This window comes from Rutilus rutilus, assembly GCF_951802725.1.
Source record: "Rutilus rutilus genome assembly, chromosome: 19".
Lineage (NCBI taxonomy): Eukaryota > Metazoa > Chordata > Actinopteri > Cypriniformes > Leuciscidae > Rutilus > Rutilus rutilus.
Genome location: NC_140232.1, coordinates 10,534,622 through 10,552,557, shown reverse-complemented (window position 1 = coordinate 10,552,557; position 17,936 = coordinate 10,534,622). Strand labels below are relative to the sequence as shown.

The 17,936-nt window shown below is 40.4% G+C and overlaps 1 protein-coding gene across 1 annotated transcript; it reads left to right on the top strand.

Moving 5' to 3' along the window:
* Positions 1-13,927: 13,927 nt before the first annotated feature.
* On the top strand, positions 13,928-17,895 carry rsph14 (radial spoke head 14 homolog). The gene is made up of 7 exons (XM_084389944.1): positions 13,928-13,990; positions 14,200-14,398; positions 14,563-14,665; positions 15,743-15,861; positions 15,950-16,175; positions 16,274-16,410; positions 17,638-17,895. Exons 2-7 carry the CDS (start codon positions 14,200-14,202, stop codon positions 17,874-17,876), a joined length of 1,023 nt encoding a protein of 340 aa, XP_084246070.1. The 5' UTR covers positions 13,928-13,990; the 3' UTR covers positions 17,877-17,895.
* The last annotated feature ends 41 nt before the right edge of the window (positions 17,896-17,936 follow it).

Here is a 17,936-nt window from a genome sequence, read left to right as displayed (position 1 = left end):
TCCTATTGTTCTTCTTCCACAATGCCTCTGACCAATCTCCCCAGACTAGCTCAAATACATTTGATCAAACATCCAATCATAATTGCTGCAATGAGCAAGGCAGCAATTACTGGTAACAAGAGCTTAAGTATGGGTCTGAAGATATTACTGAAAGCACTGTGGAAGGCATCAGCAATCCAATCTAACCCCCATCCTATTGCTTTGTTCTTTGCCTGTTCATCCTGCCACAGATCATTCCACACCTTCGTAATATCGTCTAGCACCTTTGAAATGGTACCACCATCCGCATCATAAGCTGGAATGTAAGTACAGTCTTCCTCCGCAAGAATTGCATCTAGTGCCATTCTGTTTTCCAGAGTCACTTGTCTGATAGCCCCCACCTCGCTTTTCAAGAGTGCTAAAGCCAATTGGGTGTCGTTTGCAAATCTGAATGATTCATAATGGATTCTATTAATCCAGTTCATTGAGTCAGTTATAGCATTATGGATCAGAAAAGCCTTCTAAAACTGAGAAGTTTTGGCAATTACAAGGATGTCAGAAATGTCATGTCTCCACCATGTGTCATCATCCCTCCTCTTCAAGGCCCTTTTCCCCCTTTTTTGCTTCCCCACATAGCCAATCCTAATTCTTGCTCTGAGCTAAACTAAAGCACAGAGACCATGCCATGAAACAGGCAGACTGGATATGCAGTATGACCACACAACCAGTAATAGTCGAATAGGACGTAAGCCCCTCCTGCAGGGTGGTCACTCTTACCTGTGGGATCATAACAGCTAACTTCGTGGATGGTTTCACATCCCTCAAGCATCCCCAAGAGTTGATTTCCCTTTTGTGACCTATAACACTCTTTAAATTTCTGCTCTGGCAAAGGCCAGACCTTCTTTTTCCCCTCTATGGAGAGAGAGAGTATTGGTGACGGAATAGTTACATTATCACATTCAGGGGGAAGTCTCTTACGGAAGATTTTCTGGGAACAGTCTGACCCCAGTCCGGCACACTTCAATTTGTGACCCTCTACTGGCTCTGGCAACAGAGGATACGGATATGTGGCAGAAAAGGAGGCATGAGCACAGACATAACAATCTTTGTTAGGTACAAGTATTTTAGCTGTGTAATCAGCATATTTCCAGAACAAATTTAACCCATATTGGTTTTGGTCGGTGTCAGATGAGTAGTCATGATGAACAGGCACTTCCCTTTTCTCTCCATCCTGAGCACTTCTTGGAAAAAATCCAAACAGAAACAGTAACATGATCAAAAGCAACACACTTATGAATACAACAACACATATGCTATTCTTAAACATTCTGTCAGACCACATTCGCTCCCAGGTGCGCTGGTCGTCCCGCCGGCCCCACAAACGTCTGAAACGCTCCATTTTCACCCTGATGACTCTTTGCGAGCCGTAGCAAGGTCTTTCCCTCGTTGGTAGAGGAGGTACGTCACCAGTACGCCCTTTTTTCCTTACTTTCCACTTGATGGGGGTTGGTGGGGCTTACAATGTGACACGTGAACCCAAGTGTCACGCTCTGCAACCTTGATTGCTGTATTTGTTGTTAGAATGATCTCGTATGGACCCAGCCACCTTGGGTTGTTCCACGCCTTGCGTCTGTGGTCCTTGATCCAGACCCACTGTCCTGGCTCGTAAGAGTGCTGCAGTTCTGTACCTGGAACCGGCAAGGCCGCTTTGACCTGCGAATGAATTGTTTTAATAGTTCTGGTTAGTGACAGTATATACTTTCTCATTTGCTCGTCTACCCCCGCCAAACCCTCCTGGGGAGGAGGTTCGATTCCTACTCGCATGGGCCGACCTGTAAGAATTTCATGTGGGCTGAGGGTTGTTCTTGCCCCTTTTCTGGCTTTCATGGCCATTAATACAATGGGCAGGGCTTGAACCCATGTCATTTCAGTCTCAGCCATAACTTTACACAATTTGTTCTTTATTGTCTGATTGGATCTGCACTCTGAGGCCTGTAGGAGCAGTGTTGTCTCAAATGTATTTGTAGCCCTCTTGCCAATTCAGTTATTATCTTATTTACAAAATGAGTTCCATTGTCACTAGACAATTTCTCAGGTACTCCCCATCTGGGAACTACCTCTGCAAAGATATAGCAATTTCGGCAGAATCTTCCTGCCACTGATGTAAATCCTGGAGCCACCCAGGATGTACTTATCAGATCATTCATAGCCACTTTTGAGGCATGGTCTAATCCGTGAGTCCAATTTGCAAAATTTGGATACAGTTGGTAGAAATGGTTTGTTTGTTTTGGTATCTTTCCAGACACCTTAGTCATCTTTTACACCCCTCTCTGACCAAATTTTCAATTATCGGTCAGTACCCAGTCTCTGAATTTCAATTGGGTGCTATCAGTAGAAATGAATGTAAAATGAATGTAAAAAAGTCAGTCAGTCTGCATCCTGTCAGCGCTGTGTTTTTTGCTACAGAGTCAGCAAAATTATTACCTTTTGATACTTCATCACCAGCTCTCATATGTGCAGCACCTTTGCAAATAGCAATTTCTTTTGGCATTAACAAATTCTCAAGTAATTTATCAATCAATTTTGAATGTGCCACCGGTTTTCCGTTAGCAGTGAGGAAACCTCGATTTTTCCAAACTGCCTCATGGTCATGACATACACCGAATGCATATCGTGAGTCGGTATATATAGTGACTGAGTGACCTCTGGCCAATTCACATGCACGTGCGAGTGCTGCAAGTTCTGCTGCTTGAGCCGAATGATTCTGTGGTAAACATTCGGTCTCAACTATCTCAAATCTTGTGCAAATAGCATATGCAGTTGAAAGCAATCCTGTATGTGGATTTCGGAGACACGATCCATCCACATAATAAACCAATTCAGGATTTGGTAATGGTGTGTCTAATAAATCAAGCCGTGGTCTTGTCATTATTTCTACTACCTGCGTACAGTCATGGGATTCCCCATCTTCATCAATTAGTAGCAGCGTAGAAGGATACCGTGTTGGTGCACCTTTTCAATGTGACATTTGACATTGTGAGCAGGACATTTTGCCAATGCAGTGAACTTGCAGCAGTGAGATGAGCTGTCCTTGACTGCATTAACAAAGCATGTACTGCATGGGGAACATACACTGTTAACTGATGAAAAGCCACCAAATCTGAACATGCCAATACTGCTTCGACTGCAGAGGCTACGGAACGTAGGCACTGTGGCATTCCCTGTGTGACAGTGTCTAATCGTTTTGAATAGTATGCAACCGGACGGCGGCGGTCCCCGTGAGGTTGTGTTAGGATGGCAGACATGAACCCCTTTTTCTCAGATACGAATAATCCGAACACTTTCATATAGTCAGCCAACCCTTGACTAGGTGTGGTGGTAAGTGATAACTTTAGTTTTTCAAATGCAATTTGACATTCGTCTGTCTAGGGTAACTGGATCAGTCATTTTTTTAACCTCATGAGCTGCCATGAGGAGAGGGTTTGAAATCTCAGCGTAATCTTGGATCCATGGCCTACAGTATCCCGTTACCCCTAGAAATGACATCATTTGTGATTTTGTCATTTGTTTAGGAATCTTTCGGATCGCCTCAATTCGATCTAGGCCTAAAGCTCGGCCATTTGCTGAGATAAGGTGGCCAAGATATCTCACTTCCTCTTTTACTAACTGCAACTTATTTTTAGACACTTTATGTCCATTTTCTAACAAGAAATTCAACAATGCACGTGTGTCACATTCACAGGAGGCTTTGTCTAGAGAACAGATTAATAAATCATCAACGTACTGAATTAATGTACTCCCCTTTGGTTGGACAAAACTTTCCAAATTTCTAGAAAGTTCTTCTGTAAATACAGTCGGAGACTCTGCGTAGCCCCTGAAAGTAAACGCCAGCCAATATCTGATTGTACTGGGATTGAAAAGAATGCATTTGCCAAATCGATCATGGTAAAATGGGTAGCATTGTTTGGTATTTCAGATAAATACCAAAACACCTATACTTCCTCACAGGATTTTGACAAGGCACAATAGCACCTTTCTCAACCAGCGCAGCGTGTACTTATGAAATTCCTTCTACAGCTTCTTTGCTGAGAGGATATTGAGGCCTAAATGGCCTATGTTGAGTCATTGGTGTGATAACAAGAGGCATTGCATTCTTTATCTGACCAATATCAAATTTATCTTCAGCCCAAAAAGTTTCTGGAATTCCTGATAATAAATCTAAATGGTTTTCAATTGTATCAGGAATAATTTTTCTCTCCTCACTGCACAACCTGTGAACTGTTACTGTCTGCATTGTTGGATATGCTCTTACCCCTGCATTAATTTGATAATACCCATCATCATGCCAAGTCCAACCCCCTTTCTCCACCTGCTCTGTTAGCCACACTCCTACTTCCAACCAAGAGCTTCCTCCCTTTTTTCCCACTGAGACATGAGGCTGGACTTGCAACTGTTTAAAGAAAGCAGATTGAGAATGCGTTAGCCTTACAGTAAATGCAGAGAAATGCTGTACTATTAGAAGATATTCAAGAGTTAATTTCTCACCCAGCTGCTCACTAAACCATTTTTCCTCATACTCACTATTTCTTTCGGGGCCCACAAACCACGAGGTACAATGGAAATGAGATGGCTTTTCATGGCCTGCTGGTAAAAACTCATACTCTGAATATGGGTCAAACGTAGGAGTTATAGCCCAGTTATAATACCAATTTGGTAACATTCTCACCAATTTCCATTCTTTGGTGTCACTGTTATCCCTTCCAATGAAACATCAATTGTCATTTCTAATTTAGACATTAAATCTCTGCCTAATAAATTTAAAGGGCATGTTTCAGAAATCAGAAATGGGTGTGTACATGTTTTATCCCCATCTATCACTGTTAATGGCATTGACAATTTATCAATTTGTGCTAAACCTGATATACCATACTTTGTACGAGTCTGATCAGAAAGTGGTAATTTGTCAAACCTGGATGTGGTCTTGATTGTGAGAGTTGAAAAGACGGCTCCTGTATTTATCAGAAACAAAACTGAAAGTCCTTGTAAAGATATTGTCATCAGTGGGTTTGAATTTGGGTCTTTAGTCAGTTGTATCAGTTGAGTTGCTGTTTGAGTGTCTCTCCCCTCATCCTATGCAGTCCTTGACAGTGTTGATGGGGGCGGGTGGAATGAGGAAGTACTTTGTTCCCTGTAGTTCTGCTTTCTTGGTGGATAGCTCTGCTGTTGTTGTTGGTAGTGGTTTGAGTACGGCCGTTTCTGTTATTGAAAGTTGTCTGGACAATCTTTAGCCCAGTGACCCCTTTTTCCACAGTTTCTGCATATATCCGCAGATGGCGATTTTCGGCCTCCCGCTCCCATCTTCAGAAGAGTGTCCAGTCAATCCTTCTCTGTTTATTTAGGGGCAAATTTTCAAGGAGGCACCGTGTCTCTCCTAAAATTGACATGCTCAAAGTCCCACAATCAGCAAACTGTCTCTGTGAATTTTGAACACAGTTGAATTTGAGCAATTTGTTCCTCTCTCAAATTCCACTTCCAACTCTTTCAACGGGCCCTGAATACTTGTTTCTTTAGTTCCTTTTTTACCACAGCAGTTCCCCATTTTTAGTTAAAAGCAGTTCTTCAATTGCAGAAAAATTGGCGAAATAAATTTAATAGAGAGCAACAATAAACAAACAAAGAAAAAGCAAGTACTTTGTTGCGCAAAAGAAAACTATCTTATGAATTCAGTTTACTGGGTATATATCAGATGTATACCGCCAAGCCCAAATTTGTGGATATCTTGGAATGGTAGCAATAGGAATTAATCCCAATTCTCCTGTGGCCCTCTCTATATAAGGTCTTAAATTTGGCTTGGTAATTAAATATAGAGATGTTTGTCCTACTGATAACTGGTTCTGGGTGAGGTTGATTCCTAACACTGCATAATCTTCCTCAAATATTTGTTCTATCTGACCACTTATTCCCAATCCTATACGTCACCATACATACGTATATCTTGTTAAATACAATTATATTGTTGTGGTGTATTTAGTTGACTTTCGTCTTCTCCATAGGATAATGGGATACACCGTTTAAATCTGAGTGTAGCCAGTGTCTTTTTTCTTTCTTTCTTTCTTATTTTTTTCAAATGCTTTGAATTATTATCTAATAAAATTTCACAGTTTTAAAATCCCTCTTTTAAATTTCAAATAAACAGAACATTTAAATTTTTACACATCAAAGGGAAAAAAACTGAAGTCTGTGTGTCCTACCTTACCCTCAAAGTTCTTTTTTCTCTGCCCGTCTGGGATGGTCCCTCCGTCGGTGTGGGATCTGCTGCAAGTTGGCAGGATTAAATGAAATCTACTCTTGTCGGCTTGTCCGGAAAGCCCCCAACGACGGAGGAAGGATCCTTGGACTCCTGCTGCATGGCTCGCCAAATTGTGGTAGATTTTCTCCCTAAAACCTAACTACCTGGGTCTCGTCTACAAATCGACATCCCCAAACGTCTACTGTCTATGTTTAGTCTATCTGGGTCTCGTCTGCAAATCGACGTCCCCTGGGTCTCGTCTACAGTCGACGTCCCCTAACGTCTACGGCGTTTAGTATAACTACCTGGGTCTCCTAACTGACTTGCTTCCCTAACTTCTCTGCTGTGCAGCATAAATGACAGACAAACTTCAACAAATGTCCTTTAAATGCTTTAATCACGGCTGGGAGAGTCCTTGAGCAATTCTCAGAGAATCTCAGTCACATAGAATAATACATCAGGTCTTATAGGATAAAGACATGACACATAAAAACACATTCATCGTGCCTAACTCATGACTTTAACATGAAGCAAGTCCCTCCCTTTTCACCCTCTGTTAGTGGCCTAAGTAAAAATATCTCGGAACATAACAAAAACACAAGTAAAGGGTTAAGAGTTCTGTTGATTACTCAATATGTCATGAGTAAAGAGAGACAGTATATTTTTTATATTGTTATGGTCAGCACTAGACAATTGTCCATAACGCAAATAGACAAAAACAGAACATTTTAGTACAATGTGTTTCAAAGTGTTAGGATGTTAGCCCTAAAACGGGAAGTAAAGTTTATGTGTTATTATTGTTAGAATCATGGTTAGTTTAAAAAACAGTTTACTATCTTATTCATTAAAAATCCATCACAACACGCTCAATCAGTCTCGTGCACCTTCCTCCAGGCACCTTTATGCTCTAAAATGGGGAGTGTTTGTGAAATGGTGCAGTGATTACAATATTGACCCAGTGACCCTTGTTGGATGTTTTACGTTTCCCACAGCACAGGTTGGATAACGGAAGCCTACCGTCCACGATAAGGTTTAAGTGGCCGCTATTGCCTAATTTCATTTAATTTCCTGGTTGACGGGCAATCGATTGGGAGGCATGCGTTAGTGTTTGGATTTCTCAGGGGGGCTTCCCTTGAGATTACATCCCCCTCGCTCAACTTTGCTACCACCGTGGGACCTGGCACTGGTTCTGTAGGCTCTTTCTCTACCCCGTTCGAGCCCTTTGCAACTATAGCTGTTAAGGAGCTTTCTCTCAAAACTGCTTTGCTTCTCGCCCCTTGCTTCGGCTAAGCGCATAGGAGATTTACATGCGTTCTCGGTGGAGAGCGATTGTATTCGCTTCGGACCTGGTTACTACAGTGTCACTCTCCGGCCGAGACCGGGTTACGTGCCTAAGTCTCTTTCTACTTCCTTTAAAGCGCAGGTCATTTCTCTATTCGCCTTGTTTTCTAAGCCGTCAACCTTGCAGGACGTTGACGCTCAGAGCGCCTTTTGCCCTGTCAGGGCTTTGCAGAGTTACGTAGACTGCTCAGCCACTTTTAGACAGTCGGACCAGCTCTTGGTTTGCTACGGTGGCTGTACTAAAGGACATGTAGTTTCTAATCAGAGGGTCTCTCCTTGGATAGTCGACGCTATCGCTTTGGCTTATGCGAGCCAGGGACTTGAATGCCCCCTCAGCATTAGAGCTCACTCAACGAGGGCTATCGCCTCTTCATGGGCCTGGTCTAAAGACACGTCTGTTCGGGATATATGGTTTGTGGCTGGCTGGTCTTCACAGAACACTTTCGCTAGGTTTTACAAGCTATCTCAAGTGTTTTCGGTGAGTGAATAACCTCACTTATTGCTTGGGTTTTAGACTGCTTCTGGACACAGTTTGTTACCTGCTTTGGCTGATGACACTGTGTATGCCCATGTACATTCATATGTGCTTACTGTTGTTGTTCTGCCCTGTATTCAGTGCAGTCCGCTCGCTTGAGCAGATCCGATATGCTAATTCTGGTGTACCTGAGCTGGCTGCTCATTGGTCTAGCTCCACCTATCAGCTGTGAGCACTCCCAGTGGCGTCCCTATTGGTTGAATTGTGTACTGTTCTACTCCCTGTTTGGTGTAACTTTAGCCCTGTTTCTTCGGGCTGATCTTCGCCACTCTGACGGCGAGATTGTATATTGTTCCCACAAAATTGCTACTCAATGTTGACGTGACCGCTCTCGAAAGGGAACGTCTCCGGTTACTGTTGTAACCTCAGTTCCCTGAGAGGCGGAAACGAGACATTGCGTAGGCTGCCGTGTTCGCCCCTCGATCAGCGTTCTCACTTAAGAAATTCCCGCATCAAACTCACAAATACGTGACAGCTTGAGAAAGTAAACGTGTCCATTTCTTTTGCTTAATTTTAATAAAGTGATAAAGACCTCAAGAAAGCCGGCAGTATTTTTATTGGCATATAAAAAAATATTAGCATTGATAAAGGTAACATTAAACATACACAGTCGTTTTCACAAATACATGCAGGAAAATAATGTCTTAATATGAAAGAAATGTTTTAATAGGTTATGACACTTGTTTGTGATGTTATGTTGTATTTATTGTGCAATAGCCGCTACTTAAACGCACACTATGCAGTTTCCGTTTTTCTCAAACACAAAAGTTTTTACAAAACATTTGAGAGAGAACGCAATAGCATTGACTTCTCATATTTTTTTCCACCACCATGTCCCAAGGCCAGGGGCTCCGTAGTACAAGGTTTGAAGTTGTAAATGGCCATTTATGCTGCCTTCACAGGCTATTGGAAATTTCCTACTTGCCACTTCAGATGTCGTGATTACGAGCTCATCACATTCAAATTTTGACTTGAGAGGGCGTTTATTATGGGATTAAATTCCCGCTGAAATTAGAATGAGAATGTAGAGAATTACAGACCCATCTCTCTCCTACCATTCATTGCAAAAACACTTGAAAGAGCTGTTTTCAACCAAGTAACATCCTTCTTGTCTCTAAACAACCAGCTGGATGTCAACCAATCTGGCTTCAAGAAAGGGCATTCAACTGAGACTGCATTACTGTCGGTCACAGAAGCCCTACGGATTGCAAAAGCTGCTTCCAAATCTTCACTCCTCATTCTCCTTGATCTGTCTGCTGCCTTCGACACCGTGAACCATCAGATCCTTATGTCCAGCCTCTCATCACTGGGCATACTTCACTCGACTGGTTTGAATCCTATCTCACAGGTAGGTCCTTCAAAGTCGCATGGAGAGGCGAGGTATCCAGAGCACATCAACTGACCACAGGGGTTCCCCAGGGTTCAGTTCTCGGTCCCCTCCTCTTCTCCATCTACACTACATCACTGGGACACATCATACAGGCACATGGTTTCTCCTACCACTGCTATGCTGATGACACACAACTCTTCCTCTCATTTCGACCAGATGATCCCACAGTAGCTGCACGGGTCTCGAGCTGTCTGGCAGACATCTCCACATGGATGAAGGAACATCACCTGCAGCTCAACCTGGCAAAGACTGAGCTGCTCGTCCTCCCTGCCAATCCGTCTCTACAGCACGACTTCACCATCCAGCTTGATTCATCATCAATCACACCATCAAGGTCGGTCAGAAATCTGGGAGTAACGTTTGATGACCAGCTGACCTTCACAGATCACATTTCAAAGACAGCTCGATCATGCAGGTTTGCGCTGCACAACATCAGGAAGATCAGGCCTTTCCTAACTGAGCACGCAACACAACTCCTCGTCCAGGCCCTGGTCATTTCTAGGCTTGACTACTGCAATGCTCTTCTGGCCGGACTTCCAGCATGTGCTACCAAACCTCTTCAGATGATCCAGAATGCTGCAGCTCGTCTTGTCTTCAACGAGCCCAAGAGGGCCCACGTCACTCCTCTGTTAATCTCTCTGCACTGGCTACCTCTCGCTGCTCGCATCAAGTTCAAGGCATTGACGCTTGCCTACAGATCTATCACAGGCTCAGCTCCCTCCTACCTTCACTCACTCCTACGAGCCTACATCCCCACCAGACGCCTACGATCAATCAACAAGCGACGTCTCGTGGTTCCATCACAGAAAGCCACAAGATCACTTTCCAGATCATTCTCATTCACAGTTCCATGCTGGTGGAACACTCTCCCCACCCTCATCCGGAATGCTGAATCCCTGACAACATTCAAAAAACAGCTGAAAACCCATCTCTTCCATGAGCACCTAAACTCATAAAAAAAAAAAAAACCTTTCCCTTAAAATCCCACTTATCATGCTTATGCTACTCTGAATAATGCCTGAACTTCGTATTCTGAACACTTCTTGCGTTGTTGTTGTCTTTTGCCTCTTCATGATGACTCGCTTAATTTAGTCCTGATTTGTAAGTCGCTTTGGATAAAAGCGTCTGCTAAATGACTAAATGTAAATGTAAATGTAAATGAAATTGTTGTGGTCACGGATCAAATTTGAGAAATAATTTTTCTTCCATCTTATAGGCCTATTTTTCCCTTCACGTTGACCTTTTAGGGGCTCCATATGTTTCAGGTGGAAATATTCAGAAGGTACCTCAAGTTCAATTGGTTCTAGTGGTTCAATTGATTTCACCTCTCCCGCTTCAGCGATGAAGGGTGTTGACGATCTTCTATATCCAGGAATAGCCAACATCACTAACGACGCAGATGAAGTCTGGCCCCATCTTTACATTGGGGACATGTAAGCAGACTGCAATTTTTCCCGTTTCTCTAATTAATTCATATAGCTTTATATAACTGTATAAAAATTAAATACACTTCAGTAGTTTCTACTGTAGAAACTAAGGCTAGTTGAAAAGGTTTTTTTTTGTCAAGTTATGTAGTTTTTTATTAACATTTTAACAGAGGATAGAATAACACAGAAACACACTTTTAGACAATAAACAAGTTATCAATATTCAACAAGAGAAATTATATAAAGAAGCCTAATTAGCCTATTGAAAAACATTTCTCAAGAAATGTAAAAGAAAAAAAAGGGGGAGGGCACAAAAATGAATAAAAGCATATTACGAAATAATATTATGGCACAAATTCTAGATATGTTTATAGCTTTCTTATTAACAGACATTGAGATTGTATTTAAAAACAAATTCAGTTCTTGTTTTAGATGTTAAACCGGGGTTTTCTTTTTTGTATATTTACATTTATGAATATACAACTTTCCAATAAATAAAAGAAGATTTATACAAAAACTTGCTTTGATTAGATTCTTTCCAAAAAGTAGTCCCCATGAATTTTTTTGGCTTTTAGTATGAATTTGTTAGTCTTACTGTTATCTATAAACTAGTGTGCTCCAAAACAATAAAAAAAAATCGAATTTAGAAGAAATAAGCATTCAAACCGTACAATCTCTCAATTCCGCCAATATAGATCAATGGTTTTGATGACATCACTCTGCACTTCAGCTTCTCGTCAGATTTTCTGCCCAATCAAATGCTCTCTAGAATCTGCATCCCGACCCCAAATAGCTGCGGCTAAAATTGGTAATTTATTCACACATTTACTATTTTCTACATGGTAAATGGCACATAGTGCACTACATAGGGGATATGGAACAATTCAGACAGTGTAATTATGCTTTCCATTGAGATGCGTGAAGTCTGATGATTTCACGTAAGTGTCACGCGAACTGCCACAGCCCGCACAGTCTGCTCCGGTCCAGAGACTTGATAGCACAGAGCGGATTATATGCGAGAACACAAAACGTATCAGACCCATTTGAATTCTGCCCAGAATGCTATATTTTAAAGCGATATGAAGGAGATTAGGAGGAGAAACAGTTAGAGATTAGGAGGAAACTGCGACTTTACCGAGCTCAACAGCTCTGGCCAAGCTGTAAACGAAACGCAATTGGCTATTTTAAAAAAGGAGAGGAGCTGTTGTGTTCCAACCAATCACCGACAGGGGGTGGGTGTTGTGAGGTTGATAGACGCTGGCTTCTTCTTCAGCTCCGACTTCGCGTGCAGCCGTGCACGAGCGCAAAACCTCACAACACCCACCCCCTGTCGGTGATTGGTTGGAACTTGGAACACTATTTATTTTAGTTTTGAGTGGTTGGTGAAACCAATTGTTTTTGTGTGCAGATCTCAGAGCCTAGGCTGCCTACAAAGACACGTTTTTTTGACGGCCTGCTAATGGGGTGGGCAGCTAGCGGATCGTTAGGAAAGATTAGATGAATGTGATCATTTATGTTTGGGCCTTTTTTGGGCCTGAAATCGCTGATATAACCTTTAAAATTTGAATATTCAAAATCACAAAGATAATAATATAAACAGTTTTACTGTTAGTTCCATTAACAAGAACAAAGCATCTACTAACCAACTGTAATACCTGCAAAACAAGTCTTCTGGTGATATTTTATCATTTGTACGTTCAAGAATAATGCAATAATAATGCTGTGGGATGCTTTTTCTCTTCGTTAGGGGTATAGCTGTGAATTGCGCAGAGCTGAGAAGTATGCAATTCACCCATGTCCTGAACTGCGCCCACAGCTCCAGACATAATGGCGAGATTTATGATGGCATGGGCATCATGTACATGGGCATAGGCGCATATGATTCACCCATGTATGACATGAGTGCCCACTTTAACAATGGGGCTGAGTTTATACATACAGCACTGGAAGAGGGAGGTAAGTGGTAGTGTGTCCAAAACCTAACCCAGTCTACCTTCCTGCGCACACTAAACTGAAAAAATGTTTAATCAAAGGCAAAATCCTGGTTCACTGTCAAGTTGGAGTGAGTCGATCTGCAACTATAGTTTTGGCATATCTCATGCTAAAACAAAACATGACGCTGGCAGAGGCAATCAAGAAGGTAAAAGAAAAAAGAGGCATCTACCCCAACCCAGGCTTCTTCAGACATCTGATCAACCTTCACATTCAATTATATGGCTAAGACGCACTATCACCATTAGTTAAAATGAAAATTGAGGGGGGAGAAGAAATATGGATCAATGTGGGTTTTAATATTTGTAGGGCAGTAACTTTGTGCAGCTTGTTCATTTGAAATCCATTCGGTCAATTTTTGTTTAAATGAACGTATTAAAATGAATATACCTGACAACTTTTTATCTCTCTTGCTTTTCTTTTTTTTACTGAATAGATGTACATGCACACATACACTTATGTTCAAATGCAAATATTGAACAAAAACCAAATATTCAATTTAGTATAAAGTACAATATTAGTAAACGTTGAAGTTAACATTAAATAAGATTATTAAATGCTATTAGTATTGTTCATTCGTAGTTCATGTTAAGTAGTTTACTAATGCCACCTTATTGTAGTGTTACCAACTAAATAAATATATAACAATCAAATAAATACATTGTAGAGCTCACAAACGTTTTTATAGTTTTTTTCTTTTTTCTTTTCAAAGAGTTTCTTTTACTGTCTATGTACAGCCTTTCTTCAGTCAACAAAACCACAAAGTTGGGTTTTTATTAGTAAACTTGCATTTAAAAAAAGTAAATGAATTAAATATGCAGTGAAGCCAAAAAGAACACTATGCCATAAAAGTGATAGAGGTCTTGAACACCGAATATTTTCAGTGATACATGTGTATTATCTCTCTTGTGGAAGGAATTACGGAGTTTACGTTACTGCTTGAAAACAGCGATGCGTTAATTCCGTAGTTACCATAGCAACCTAACTATACAAGGGGGGGGGAAAAGCAGAGGACGTTATTATAAGCAGCGAATAAGGTAATATTATCTTTAACAATTTGTTGGCCTGCAAATTCTGATTTTGAACTTGCAAATAAATTAGGAATACTTGTTTTACATTTTGAATATATAATGACATGATGAACCCTCAAAAATCCTGCAAACTTGAGCCGGCCATTAAAATAAATAACTTTTTGATATGTAAACACATTTAACGAAATCACATTTGAATCACCCTGTCGACGAAGATGGCAAGTCCGCAAACAAGCGAGCAGCCACCGCCGCATATTGACCCGACACAAGCGCCGGTCGCTTTCGGGAACTGGGCGCTTCCAAAGCTGATCATGGAGCTGCAGGACGTCGATCTGTTTACCCGGCAGAGGGCGCTCGCTGCACTCTGCGAACTCGTCCATGACCACGAGCGCGCATATGAAGCCATTCTCAGTGGTAAACACATCTTTAATAACCTTTTTGTCCATAAATAAATCATTATATAGAAGCGAACGTTATAATCAGAAATGTGTGCATTAATTCAAACTTTTTGAAGATACCCCACACACTTTGTTTTATGCCCCGGTGTATATCAACCATAACATTTCTTGACATCATAGGATGTATGGAAAGACTCAAGGTTTTGCTGCAAGATGAGGATAACTTAGTCAGGGTCAAAACTACTGAAGTGCTTTATGTGCTTGCTTCACACAGCTTGGGAAGGTGAGTCATACAAGAGTCCGTGGGCCTATTTTTCTTGTGTTCTAGTAAGCTTTTGGCATGTGAATGTGCTTGGCCCTGTATAGTAGCCTATGTGTTTTTTTAAGTTATATATTTTCTATTTTACACTTTTACAGAGTAAGTGGATCCTTAACAGGATTCCACGACAAGGACTATAATATTTATTTAGGTTTATTTATATTATATGTAGAATATTTATAATTTAATTAGATGTTAGGTATTTACATAATTTTTACAAAAATAAAAAAAGTAAAAGTATAACAATTGTACAGCTAAAATGTATTTAACAAACGTTCAAAAGTTTGGGTCACAAAGGTTTTTTTTAAACATACTTTTAATACTTGTATTCAACAAGGACACATTAAATTGATAAATTGACTTCAAATTTAAATTAAATTGACACTAAAAACATAATGTTACAAAAGAAATATATTTTAAATGAGTGCTGTTCTTTTGAGCTTTCTATTTATCAGTCCTGAAACTTATTATTTCATATTGATATTAATTATTATCATGGTTTCCACAAAAATATTAATCAGCACAACTGTTTTCATCATTGATAACAATAATACATTTTTCATGAGTACTAAATAAGCATATTAGAATGATGTAGTGAGTAATGAGTAATGATACTGAAAATTCAGCTTTGCATCACAAGAATATATTACAAAAAAAAAAAAATTCACAATATTACTGCATTTACTGTGTTTTTGATCAAATAAATGCAGTGTTGGTGAGCAGAAGAGACGTCATTCAAAAACATCTGACCAACCCCAAACTGTTGAATGGAAGTGTCAATTCATAAGCACACTTTTGCAGCCAAAAACACTAAAACAAAATCTGACTATGCTCTTCATGCTTTAATAATAAAATATCAGGAAAGGATTGTTATTTCCAGTTACAGTTATTTCTGATCAAAGAATATTTTAGTGTCCAAGGCTTTGAAAATTGAATATTTAATATCACAAGAATGGATGTGACATTTTTGAAACACGACTGAAATACTTGCAACACAAGTCATTTTGGCAAGTTTGACTAAATGTAATTGTGTTCACACAGAGATGCCTTTTTGAAATTTGACATTGTGGGTCCCCTTGCAAACCTGTTAGAGGACCCTGAGAATGCCTGCCGTAAAAATGTGCACCAGGCACTCAATAGGATCGCTGAATTTCCCTCAGGTGACTATTGTTTCTTTTACTTATGTTTCACAGTAAATTTATTGCAGAAGCTTTTCATTTGAAGAGTCCTCTGTTATATCCTCTACAGGAGCAGTATTTATGGTGTGTATGGGGCTGGTGCCCAGATTGGTGCTGAAGGTCTCTGATGAAGAAGAGAACATCCGTGCTTTAATTCTCTCCACATTAAGCTGCTGCGTGAGTGTGAACGCCCTGCCTGCACTGGAGAGTGATGCGATCCCGGTCCTGAAAGATCAGCTGTCTCACCCGTCCCCCACCATCCGCCAGGCAGCCACATCTGTCTTAGTGGGAATCAGGTAGGCAACATGGCACCCAACAATCTAGTTTGGGTTAAGTTCACTAGTACAGAGACCAGGTAAAAAAAGAAACCCTGGAACATCTCTCCTGTTTTTAGTGTGCCTGCAGATGGAAAGATGAAGGTGTGTGAGGAGCATCTTCTGCCCATGTTGGTCAAGCTGCTGTCAGATGAGGACCAAGGGGTTGTCGCTAATGCTGCAGGGACCATTATGAACACAGCTGTTATCACTAAGGGTCAGCACAAAATCAACTTTGTGCATGTTTGTAATTTTTTAGTCAATCAGTGAATGAAGTTAGAAACACTTCAACATCTGTTATAGTGTCGTCTCAAAAACACTTAAACCAGGATAGTTAACCCAAAAATGAAAATTCTGTCATAATCTATTCACCATCATGTTGCCCCAAACCTCTATGACTTAAGTTCTTTATTCTGTGGAATGTTAATGTAGATATGTCGAGAAATTTTTTTTTTAAATTTTTTTATTGTCCTATAATGGAAGTCAATGGCCACCAACATTTTTTGGTAACCAGCATTCTTCAAAATGTTTTCTTCTGAAGAAGAGTAAAAGTCATACAGGTTTGGAACAACATGAGGGTGAGAAAATGATAACAGATATTTCATTTTCGGTAGAACCATCCCTTTAAAATCTCTAAATGGTGTTGATGTTAGTTATGCACATATTTTAGATCAGGGGTTTTCAGACTCTTTGATGCCCCAGACTCTCAAATATGGTCCACTTGCGAGGGAGCCCCTTAAAGGCAGCAATACATTTTCGAGTATAGAGACCTTTTTATACAGCGAAAAACACAAATTGAAAAGCAGGTCTCAACCAACTGTAGAGATATGGGAAAGGTAACTAAAATTTCAAACTCTAGAAAAAGTTTCGGCCAACTTAAAGGTCTTCATTAGATATCAAATGTTTCTCAGGCAAACAGAATTTTAAAAGAACCTTTACAAAGGCAAAAGGGGGTGGCTTTCAAATAAGATTAAATAACATATAAAAATACATAATGGAAACAATGTATCTAGAAAGAAAATCAGAAAAGTTTACTGTATGTCTCAAATTAATGTCAACCCTTCCTTGAACAGATGTCTCAGTTTTTCCAGTTCCACACATAGTGTGAACAATTATCTGGAGAATATTTATTTTCTGTTACATAGCTTTTTCTACTCACCATCAAAGTAAATTTAGATCATAAACCCAAGAAGAAACGGTGTTGACTATTGAATAAAATAATGATAATTTCTAAGAAATTATAGAAGCAGTGGTAATATCAAATTCTGTCGATTTCAATAATTGTATTAACTTTTTGTTAGGTTTTTTTGGGGTATAATTTGTTATAATTTTAAAAATATCTATATATATTTTTACAAAAAATTTTCTCTGAACTGTCCTGCTGACCCCTTAGCACTCCCTTGAAAACCCCTGTATTAGATGATTATTTTCTGCCTGTTTCTAGGTAAGTCAGAGGCACTGGACGCAGGTGCCATCGCCCCTCTGATGCGGCTGGTGGTGAGTGAGAATATAGCGGTGTGTGCCAATGCCCTCCGTGCCCTTACAGTCCTGGCAGAGGTTCCTAGGGCCCGGGCACAGCTGCTGGAGCATGTGCCTCTGCTGAAGTCTAGACTCGCACACCCTAACTCCATCATCCAGAGAGCTGCCTCCACTGCCATTGAAGTCATCTCCTGGAAGCCATGAGGAAAACAAGACTTCTCCTGATATAAGCCAGACCTGATGTAATATATTTAATAAAATTAA